This window comes from Haplochromis burtoni, unplaced genomic scaffold (genome assembly GCF_018398535.1).
Source record: "Haplochromis burtoni strain Fernald_Lab_line unplaced genomic scaffold, NCSU_Asbu1 Contig_152, whole genome shotgun sequence".
NCBI lineage: Eukaryota > Metazoa > Chordata > Actinopteri > Cichliformes > Cichlidae > Haplochromis > Haplochromis burtoni.
Window position 1 is genome coordinate 699,859 of NW_024582513.1, and position 11,595 is coordinate 711,453.

At 39.9% G+C, this 11,595-nt stretch overlaps 1 protein-coding gene across 1 annotated transcript in view; it reads left to right on the forward strand.

Moving 5' to 3' along the window:
- Positions 1 to 3,309: 3,309 nt before the first annotated feature.
- Positions 3,310 to 11,595, forward strand: part of ammecr1 (AMMECR nuclear protein 1) — a 25,659-nt gene continuing 17,373 nt past the window's right edge. The window contains exons 1-2 of the mRNA XM_005931933.3: positions 3,310 to 4,918; positions 9,617 to 9,727. Of these exons, the coding sequence (XP_005931995.1) occupies positions 4,443 to 4,918; positions 9,617 to 9,727 (587 nt within the window). The 5' untranslated portion in view covers positions 3,310 to 4,442. The remainder of the gene's footprint in view (positions 4,919 to 9,616; positions 9,728 to 11,595) is intronic.

An 11,595-nucleotide genomic window follows, 5' to 3' on the forward strand; every position in this document is an offset into this window, starting at 1 on the left:
AGTCATGAGGCACTTTATGGGAGCGGTGTCTGTAGGTTACTGCTCTGATAAACAGAAATATGTCTGAACTTGACAGCCAAGGAGGTGAAGCCAAATCAAGGAAAATACTGTCAATGATAATATAAGTATAAGCATACTAATACTTTGGGCATAGGCAGCATTACAGAAATTGACATCAGTTTTTTGGCTCTGGAAGAACCGAGGATGCTGTTGGGTTGCTACATTGGCATTGAACTGATGCTGACAGTAATATTTAAGGATGATATACTGATGTTTAAGCACATATGAAAATATTGTACTGTGTAATTATTCTTTTTCAGTGCTTTTGTCGTTACAGTTGGACTCTAAGGAACTTGACTGAATTTTGAGATTTATTTGCCATAAAAAACAAATAAAAAGACACACAACAAGCAAAGTTATATATGAATTTAGCTGATAATATTACTTAAATTATTTTTTTAAACTTTCTGTAGATACTATAATAATATTGTTTTGATTATTTTTCCTTTTTTGTTGACCATGGTTACAATAAAGTTCCTTAGAGTTTACTGATAACACAGCAACAGCAATTGATATTGGGGAATATGCCAGTGGAGTACTTATAGATTAAAAAACAGCCTTTGACACTGTTGAACATAAATGATTATTTTAAAACATACAGATGTATGGACATAAAAAACATGTGAGAGAATGTGAAATGCCAAACAGTCGTGGGTTAAGGCATGACACCTGGTTAAGAGAGTGTCAGTACCCGTAGCCATGTTTTGTAAAATGACAATGTTGTCGTTAGCTCTGAATATAGCAAAAGTAGTTATCTTATAGTCATAGTATTATCATAGTGTTATTATAGTATTATGTGTTTAGTAGCACAAAAAAGGAACAAAGACTGAGTAACTTTAGTTTGATGTTGCCCCTCTGCTGTCTGTTCTCATATTTAGCAGACGACAGTTAGCTGTGTTGAACCTGCAAAACATCATCTTGGAGCTCAAAGTATGGATTTCATCTTATATCACAATCCAGCACAAAAAAAATATAAGTCAAGTAATAATGTCACCAAATGACTATATAATGTTAAGGATAGCAAATGTCAAACTAGATGTTGCTGCTTATGTAAGTGAAAAAAACCACAGAAAAACACCTTAATCTGTAAGAAACTGCTTTCAGCAGCACCGTTTCCAGCAAAAAAAAAAAAAGAAAGAAAAGAAAATGCTTTGGTAAGCCCACTGTAACACAGAACAAACAGCTGACAGAAAAAAAAGTCATTGGCTGCTGGAAAGTTAATCAGCTAAAAAGCCTAATATTGTTCTCGGGGTCTGATGGGACCCAAATCAGAGCTAAATTTAGCTCTGATGTGGCACAGATGTATCCAAGTAAATATGTTTTTCTGCTTTCATTCAACTGCACGTTTGCTGAATATTGACATTTGGTAAAGATGACAACTGTTACCTTTTTTTTTAAAATTGCATTCATGTATTGTCTGGACATGGTTATTTTAGAATATAATTGATAATTAATTGCACTATTTCTGGGTTTTTGTGGGGGGGTTTTGTACATTTTAACTATTCAGAGTTAGAAAGTTGGCCAGATTTTAATTTTGTTTGAGTCCCTCAAATAGAAATTGTTTTGCCATATAGATTTAGTAATTCAGCTTTGGTTAAAACTGAAATTGATACACTTAAATTTAAAAGATTCTGAAAACTGTTGTTTATTCTGTTTGGGTAAATGATAATACAACACATATAAAATGGAATTAAATAAATTTATACTGACAAACATACATCTTTTTCTCCTTTTATCAAACACATCTTTTGTTCAAATTAATAACAAACAACTTAAAACTGGGGGGTTCCTCATGGATCTGTATTAGGACCATTCTTGTTCATTTTATGCATTAATGACATTGTGTAATTTCCAGATCACTACAAACAATATTATTTGCAGATGACACCAAACTTCTATGTTGTGATAATATTTTTGGAACAACTTCTGAATGCACTGGGGAAAGAGTTAAGTAAATTAAAGATGAACATTTTAATTTAATGACCTGGTTGAGCTTAAAACTGTCCAAACGCACAAATATAAAGAATTTGTTTCAAGTTAGACAAAAACATCACGTAGTATCATAAAACTATATATTTAATAAACAGGCTGTAGGAACCTATGGTAAATATTTCAGTATTACAGTCAAGAGACTAAAACTGCGGAATAACTGCACAGAGGAAACAAAAACTTGCATGTCACTGCCTATGTTCACACAGCTGTATAAAAACAAAAAACAGAGAATATGAGGAAGAGCTGGCTTGGTAAATAAGTGGTTTGACTTCTCTGTTTTGCTGAGTTCTCACTGTGGTCATAATGATATTACTGTCGCCTGTTATTATTGTTATGTTCACATATCTATGAGAATGTTATATTTTTGTTCATTTTTGCATCATGGAGTAGGTGTTGATAAGACCTACACACAGGCAAAGCCCAAAATGCTGACTTTAATTAATTTGATCACATTTAAATTTTGCATGTAATTTCTTTACAAAGTACATTGTAAAACAAATGTAATTGAATCTGGTCAAAGCATCTAGTTAAAAATTTGGTTTTTTGACTCTGGTTCAAAGCAGCAAATGGTCTAAATAATACTTGTCTTAAATATGACAGACATCAGTGATCCCCCTTCAAATAAAAGTGAACCTAATGGCAGGTGTATTTGTGTAGCTGACTGCAAGTATTTTGAATATACGGGAGTGAAGGTGCTAATTTCACTGTCTACATCCTTTATCAGAGCCCGTAGAAAAGAATGTCCTTTCCCAACTGCATCTAAGCATTATTTCCCTACCTGCAGTGTTTAATGTCTACCCACTCCGTTCTTTATTGATATATTAATTCCTGACTGAAGGGCAGAATGGGAAGGAGGTGGGGTAAGAGAACGATTCAGGAGACACAGAACTCGACATTAGACGTGTGTGGATGTATTTATTTGTTTACTCTTCCAGGGTCCTGGATGAGATGAAGCCACGACATTTCTAGCAGCAGCAGCCCCGAGAGCGGCCATATGATATGTCTGTGTGCCACATTTCAAATCGGCCACTCGGAATAGATTACATTAGAGGCAGTTTCTCAAAAGAACGTGCAACGGTGTGCGTAACTTTATCCGAACTCACAGCGCTGTGAAATCCAGACACTGTCAAATCAGTTTACAGCAGTCAGTCGGCTCCTATGCCTTTTATAACTTGGGGGGCGTCGGCACCGATACTTTACCATGCACGCACGCATATACACATACACACGCATGGACGTCAAGAGCGCGCATGCTTCCACGGCCCCGTGCACTTCTTCTGAATTGCAAATCTGATACCCCAGAAGCTACGCATTATGTGTAGCAAGTGGGCGCAACACGTTTTCTGAATCCGGTTCCGGTGTGCCGACGACACCGATGCCCGTGCCCACAGACTGATCACAGGGCTTTTACCCGAACAGCACCGAATTGTAGCAGCTGAGAGACGGATGCGGGGCTCGTCAAATCCAGAGGATTTCTCACGGCTCACGGACTAGAATGCTCTTCTCTGTGTATCCCCATGAACGGATGACAACCTCCAAACAAACCTATACTGAAAACTTTCAGCTGTCCGTTTGACGCGGGGGTGTTATTGAGATTTCTTCCCCCCTCCTTCTCACCAGATTCAAGAAAGAGGCATCATGCAGGTGCAAACTGTGGGCTAACGTTACTGATATGACTTGCTGGGCGCTGACGCGTTTCATTGTGCCATGACAACCCTGCATTGTCAGATGCCATTTTACTCTGCGCTATCCCAGCGTCTGGAATTCCAACATACTGGGCCTGTTGTGTAATTAGAAGTTCGTGAGGCAGTAGCAAACAAGCTGGTGCAATGAGGGGCTACGCTGTCCAAGACACTGTGCGCAATTTGTGCTGAAGCTTATGGGTCCTGCGTACTCAAGCTCCCGGCTTCCACTTGGAGAGGTGTGCAGCGGGGCTACAGCGCACTGGCTGTCGGCTTCACATCTGGACCGCTTGGCTACTGTCATCTGCGGCCTGTTCGGACCGTGCCCACCCTGAACTTGTGTGTTTTAAGGGGGACTGACTGTGATCGCCTCGGATGCGGATGGTGTCGTGTTAGGGAGAACGGGGGGCTATTAGGCTGGGAGTTGACGTTATAGGTGATCCACTGGAACACCGAGATCCAAAGCTGGACTGGCTGACTACTCGAGAAAAAAACTGCTTATCCCAGCTATGGATTTTCCGTAGCAAAGTCACGCATTTTTAAAGGCAACGCTAGGGTGACACTGCAGTCTTCTCGCCACATCGGTTATTTCGTCGTCCGACAAAAAATAAAAGAGTGAAAGTGGAGTATTGTCCGTCGTACGTATCAACGCAGTGGGATTTCTACGTCTGGTCGGCGTTCCCCCCCACCCTTCCCGCGGTGACGGTTATGGGTCGGAAGCGGTGTGTCGGTGCAGATTGTTCCAAGATGGCGGCCGGGTGCTGCGGGGTGAAGAAGCAGAAACTGTCGGGATCGCCCGGATCAGGGGGTCCCGGCGGGGTGGGGGCGGGAAGCGGGGTGGCAGGAACCGGACATTGTGGCTCGGAGCTGGGGATTGGCTCCTCCGCGACAGTTGCAGCGGCGGCGAACGTGAGCCGAGCCAACGGCCTGGGGGGACCCGGGGGTAACGTTAGCGGCAGCAGTAGTAGTAGTGGTAGCAGCGGCACAAACGCTCTGTCCCCAGCCCCGGCCGGATATAATACATCCGGCCTCTCCCCGAATCTCAGCCCAGGACCTGGTTCGGGAAGTGGAGGCAGAAAAATGGTCGTTTCGGCGGAGATGTGCTGCTTCTGTTTTGACGTGCTTTATTGCCATCTGTACGGATACCAACCTCCGAGAACACCCAGGTTTACAAATGATCCCTAGTGAGTATTTTCTTGTCTGCTGTTGTTTGCTGCATGTCAAAGGCTCACTATGCTATTCTCCCAGAAAATGTATGTGGCAGCACGCTTCGTGGCTTCAGCTCCGGGTTCTGTTCAGTTTTGAGAACACAAACTGTCACTTCGAAACACCCTTTTGCTTCTCGTGAATTTACACCGAAAAGCTCGCGAATACAGCTTGAATTGGCCAAGTTGGAATATCGGGCCTTGTCGAAGAGACTGTCTACACTGGCCTGTCGCTAAACTAGCTGACCACTAACGCTACAGCGAATTTGATATAGTGCTTATAAAGTAATCTTTTATGTCACTGGATAGAGTGAAAGGTCACTCTTATATTTCCTGTTGGCACTTTGCGAAAGAAACCGTTTACAGTGCTGTCAGACGAACTCTTAATAACACTGCTAACGTAAGCTAAGGGTGTTTGCTACTAGCTTTAGCTGTTACCAGCTAGCCACTTAGTCTAAAATCATAGAGGTTTGAACGAAGCTATCGTTGACTTTATTTTAGTTTAACACCGATAGCTTCGTTAGGTGAAACATACGACTCAACGTGTTAACGTTTAATATTTTGTATGTTAATATCAAGAATATTTTAAGTCGCCCTGAATGAACTCTGCTTTGCCACATACTAGGCTTAGCTTTGTTAGCTTTGAGCTACATTAGCTTAGTAACGAAGTATTAACAAGCTTTTAGGAATTAAATTAATGGTAAATATGCTGAGAACCTCGGCTATCATGACTACGAAACCAGCCGGCGGGTTTCACAGCAAGTTTTTGTGTGGTGTGGACAAGACCAGTCTAGAAACACATAAAAATACCCGATTTTTGGCACCAAACAACAAAGAAAAGGTGGTGCTTGCTAAGTACTTAGCAGCACTAATCTTTGCTTAATTTAACCGGCGATAAAAGAAGAGCAGTGGCGGCGTTAGATAAATAAAGCTAAACGATAGTTTAACTGTTTCGCTGTTTAACCATGCGAAACATTCGTTGAACGAGGTGTTTTTTGTATTAACTGTTTTAAAAAAAATCAATAAATGTATGATTTCTGCGCCCTCAACCGAGACATTTTGTCTCCACCTTATGTTATAGCGTCTGTCTTGCGGTTGTTTAACCCAACATAAGCCTGTAAGACGGTTGTTTACATTGGCAGCCCTACCCAACAATTTCATTAACCATTATAAATATAATAGACCAGATGACTTTGAAATAACTTTTTGATCTTGTGTGATCATTATTAAAATAATGAGAAATCTTGTCTTTCCATTGTACTGTCACGTGACACAGAGGCATTCTTATCCCTTTAGACGGACAATAAATTACATTGCTGTATACATGTTGGGTGTATGCATGCTGTGGGTTGTTTGTATCTACCAGCTCAAACATTCCAGTGTTTATGGAAATCATTACCTACCATGGCAAACGGTCCCCTGTGTACACTGTAATACATATGTAACACACACACACTGCTTTTTGCAAGTGTTTATTTGCATTTATTGTGTTGAATATGCAGAGATGCTGATTTTGACATCTTGACCTCTGAAAGGAAATCCAGCTTGCAGGAATCTTTAATGATAAAAGGGCATCCTCGACGTCTGTCAGACAGTTCCAAGTCTCTCTCAACTGCATGTCAGAAAACTGTAGGCAGAAATGCTTACACATTCAAATATACAGATTGCTCAAAACTCAGTGGTGGGTGTCACCTGACATGTCTCTGACAAAATAGATAGAGCTTGTTAGGCCAGAGTTTATGTTGCTAGACTTACCTAATGCACAATAAGCTAAATAAGAAATGCATTCTTGATGGTAAAACTAAAAAATGTTTATTTTTCATATTTAAGTTGTAGTCATTTTTTTTGCTCATTAATTCCAGGACTGCACTGACAAATGCAAAAATCCTTCATAAGAGAATTCTCCTCATGTTGGCCCCCATACTGGTCTTGCAGCCTATATGGGTGTTTCCAGTAATGATACACTCAAGCCCACATTTTCTGTTGTACCTCCCAATAAGAGACTATGGAGAAGGAGAAACTGTGAAAAAAAATTGGTGCAAATTACTCCACAGTCTCTTGTCCACTCTTAGCAAAAAAAACCCTCAAACATTAAGCGACATTGCGTTGGTAATTAGGATAAGTGCATCACTGCAAGGAGAGTATGAGTATTTGAAATGCCAGCAATGGGGCACAGACCTTGGTAAATCCCATATTTGCTGAATATGTCCGTGTCCAGCAAAGTGTCATGCAGTTTAATAAATGGCGAGATTTTGGTGCTGACTTTCTAAATAAGGGTATATTCTCCACAGCAGAACAAATTTACTGAAGTGATCATGCAATATTTACATTTGGGAGCCTCTCTTAAAGGCACAAATCTTGTCCATTTTTGACTCTGGCTGGCCAGTCTTTAAGGCTGAGCATTGGGCTAGGGCTTAACCTTCAGATTAAACCCAGACATGTACTCATGTCTAGGAATGTAGCATGCTAATGGCCACACAGAAAAACTCCCACAGGTTTGAGCAACTCATGGTCTTGGGTGCCCTTGACATGCCCTTCTCTTGGGGCCATTGTCAGTTTGAATTATTTAAATGCTGCAACAATGCTGCTGTATTTGACATAGATGCACTGCTCTGCGCAGTTAGTCGATCAGCTCTGCAAAGTCACATTAGTTGTGATGATATCAAAATTTTGAGGGATAAAAATGTGTGTTCTGAAGACATAAACATGAGTTTGTTGTGTTTCCCGTGCATCCATTTCAGTGATCAAACAACATTAAACATTGTCTGCATTTTTTTCTGTTTATCTAGTTTTGGATTTACAGCTATTTAGCATCCGCTTTAAATGTAATGAAATATTTGAGTGTATTTAAAATACATTTGCTGTATTTTTACTGCAAGGAGACTAATAAATTATGCCGTCTACCAGCTGCTCCCACAGTCATGTTAGCAAGGCTAGTCAGCTAAATTAGCTGCTAGCTGACACAGCAGGAATATGGCATGCTCATGCCTGTGACCGTTTTGTTCAGTTCTTTCAAATCATACCAGACCCTTTAGTCTGGGTGAGGTTAATTTGAAACTCCAGACCGGATGCTCTGTGCCGTTCCTGCATCTGACTTCCTGCCCTCACCATCTGGTTTGTGCAGCTTGACCCGGCTCCCATTAAAAATAGACTCGGCGTGTGTTGTTAGTAAAGCAGAGAGCTGGTTTTGAGATGCATCCATATGCGCTTTGGGAACTACATGCATAGTGGACCCCTAGTAGGAATGAGCAATGTTGAATGGGTAGGCATTGCTTAATAAAATGTTTTGTTGGATACAAATTCTGTAAAAGTTTTGAAGTGAAGCAGCCACTGAAATTTAAGGTTTACAATTTAAAAAAGAAAATTAAAATGTAGAAATCATGCTAAGTTGCTGAGTGTACTGATCCACTGCGTTACCAGAATAAATGAATAATGGCTCCTTTTTTGACTACATTACCATCTAACGGAAGTTGAAGCCACTTTTAGTTAAGTTTTAGTTTTTTTAATGTATTTTATTTTATTTTTTAGATAAATGAAACTTCATTGAACCAGGAGTCATTTTGATTTGTATAAAATATCATTTAAATGTTTTCAGATAAAACACACCCTTTTTTTTTCTTAGGCTTTGCACATGTCCAATATTTTAGGAGTGAACTCAGAGATGCTGGAAAAGACTGTTCTGTCACTGAATAATTTGTCAGGGATATAATAATACTGTAAAAGTGTCATGCTGAATTTTGAATTGAATGCTGAATTATTTTTATCTGTACTTAGAATCTGACTGGTGGTTTTAATCTGGAAAGAGATCATTTGGAGCCCTACAGTGGCATGTGAGAATAAAACTTTACATAATCAAATGACTGTACATGATGCAATATACATATATAGTGTGTGTATATAAAATTTATGTATTTATTATTTTCTTTTCGTTTTTTTACAATGTGAAGCTATAGATGACAAAAACAAAACCTTTAAGTATAGTGTTTCAGACACACATTGGACAGATGACAAAAAGGTATGCAGGGTAGATGGGGTGTGTGTTCTTATTTCCAAAATTCTCCATGGGCCATACACCCGGTTTTGCATGGTTTTGCCATGGACACGCCATGATGCCTTCCAGCATTGACTGTTGTACTCAGCAATGCTTGATGAATGTATGCAAACCAAAAGGAGGTGTGTACCTTTTACTGTCCTGTTCTCTGCCTAATGCACTTTTGGCTCCAGTGAAACAGCATGTAACTAGGTAATTCGGTGTTTTTCACACAGTGAGTCCAATGAGGAATTTAAAAATAAACAAAAAACCTTGTGTAGTTGGTTTCTTTTTTCCAGTATGTTTTTTTTTTTTTTTTTTTTACCTGCCACCATAAAAGCTGGAAAATGTAGTAAGTGTAGAAAATCATTGTTTCAAAAAGAGATTTGGGTTATTCTGTTGTGGCTGGACAGATGGCCCAGTGCTATGGGCTAAAGTCTTTGATGACAATTAATCCGTAATAATGTGAGACACTTGTCCCATTTCAGTCCAATGTGAAAAGGTCTGTCTTACTAGCTGCAAAAAACTCGGCGATGTGTACTTCTAATGAGCTTTTATAAGCCCTGAGTAGGCATTTCTCATCTTGTGTAAACACATTAATGTTCAACTACTTTAACACAGTATCTTGTTCGTCTGTTGTTTTTCAGCCCGCTGTTTGTCACATGGAAAATAGGCAGAGACAAGCGGTTGAGGGGTTGTATAGGTACATTTTCTGCCATGAATCTGCACTCAGGACTCAGGGAGTACACCCTTACCAGGTAAGCAAAAATGGGGACTCGCTAATTTGTGCTTCAGAGCTGCAGACCTCTGTCACAGAGAAGAAACATTCAGAAACGGCACAAAATGTTATTAGTGGGGGAAAAAAAGAGTAAATTGAAGTCATATTGAAGGTTATTTTTTTTTAATTCATTTATTTTTTAAATTTCATTTGTGTTGCGTTTTGAGTGGAACTGATGTTTGTCTTTGATTCCTGATCCTGGGGCTTGGAAAATATTCCACAATAATGTTCTTTAGTTTTCCGTAAAGGTTTGAATTAATGACATCTATTTGGAAAAAAAAAGTAGTGTGATTAAAGGACAAACGTGAACCCTTGAATCCCAGGAATGCAGATCACTGAAGGGTGTAATAAGGAGAAGTCATCGTAGGCTTTTTGGAAAGATGTTAGTTCTTCCCCTCGGTTATCAGATGCCGAACACTGTGGACAGTGTTTTTGCTCCTATAGTAGACTTCCAAGCACTGAGAGAATCAATGCCAACATGGACTGAAGCTGTTCTGGAGACACATGGAGGTCTCCTATCTTGTGACCACCTTTTCTTTTGGTATTAATAACAAGCGGCATAAAGATTTACCTTTGTCTAAAGAAGACAAATAAAAATACTGTTTAGGTTCTGAATGTGCAGTGCCACGATTGTGTTTGTCATTTGTCAAGCAGAATGCTACATAACCATTTATGCTCATGCAAAAATGCAGTTGTCTTGTCTCAGTGCAGGTGCCATAACACTGTCCATGCGACAAGGCTAAACAACACGAAAGTGCACCATTCACTAGCAGTTGTTAGGACATTTGTGCCACGCATCACTGTTCTTGAACTACACTGCCTGTGTGTGGTATGTGTTGGCATGTAATCTATCTCCATTAGTACCATGGATAAGTTTCAACAGCTGGTCTTAACTGCTGTGTTGGTCTTTGCTAAGACGTGTCTGTAGAATGATACTCTCATTCAGCAAGTCTTAACTACCCCTGTTTGTGATGATTATGAATGACCAAAGCAAAAAAAAAAAAAGGCAAAATCGCTGAAAAAAGGCCTAAGACAATTAAAAAGTGTGCAATCTGCACAAAAACTTGTCTGAGTGGCAAAATATCAAGAAACAGTAGTGGATTAGGAAATAAATGGAAAGTTGTTGGGAATGGAGCATCTTATGCTAAGCAAACAATCATGGGAAAAGCGTCAGATCCTCCCAATCAATTCAAGAAAGGTGGGGTAATCAGACATATGGATCCTCCACTAGTGTTATCAGTAAACAGTGGTGTAATTCATGTTTTTGGTGAGGATAAACCACCTTTTACTGGATTACTGGTTACTGGTTTTTATCACTGTGGAAAGCAGCAGTGCTGACCTGCTTATGTTCCTTTGACATCCTTGTAGTATATACAGAGAAATAGCTCATATAGAATTAAAACCTGTCAGTTAGCTTGTAAATGTTAAATATGTTCAGGAGATGGCTTTTCGTTTCCTCAAATAGTCTGGTTTCATGAAAGGCAGCATCTGACATTCAACATGGCTGCAAGTATGCTTTATTACAAGCTTGTGCACCTTTATCCCCACTCCTAAATAGGCTTGGTTTGTTTATGGCCAGTCGTAGAAGAGAAGTTGAGTCACAACCAAACGGTGCAAGTGGTGTAACTGAGACTGCCTCGATTATACTCTGTTGTGGATGCGGACAGCTGGAGACCCGATGGCTAAATAGTCGTTCCTGTCATACTCCTTTGAAGACCGCCACCTGAGTTGCATGTGCAGTTGATACATTGTAATGTAAATTCTCTGTGGACAAGTCAACAAAAACAAAACAGGCCGGCTGGCCATCCGAATGGGTCTTCACATTCACTGTCTGATGAGGAAATTTAT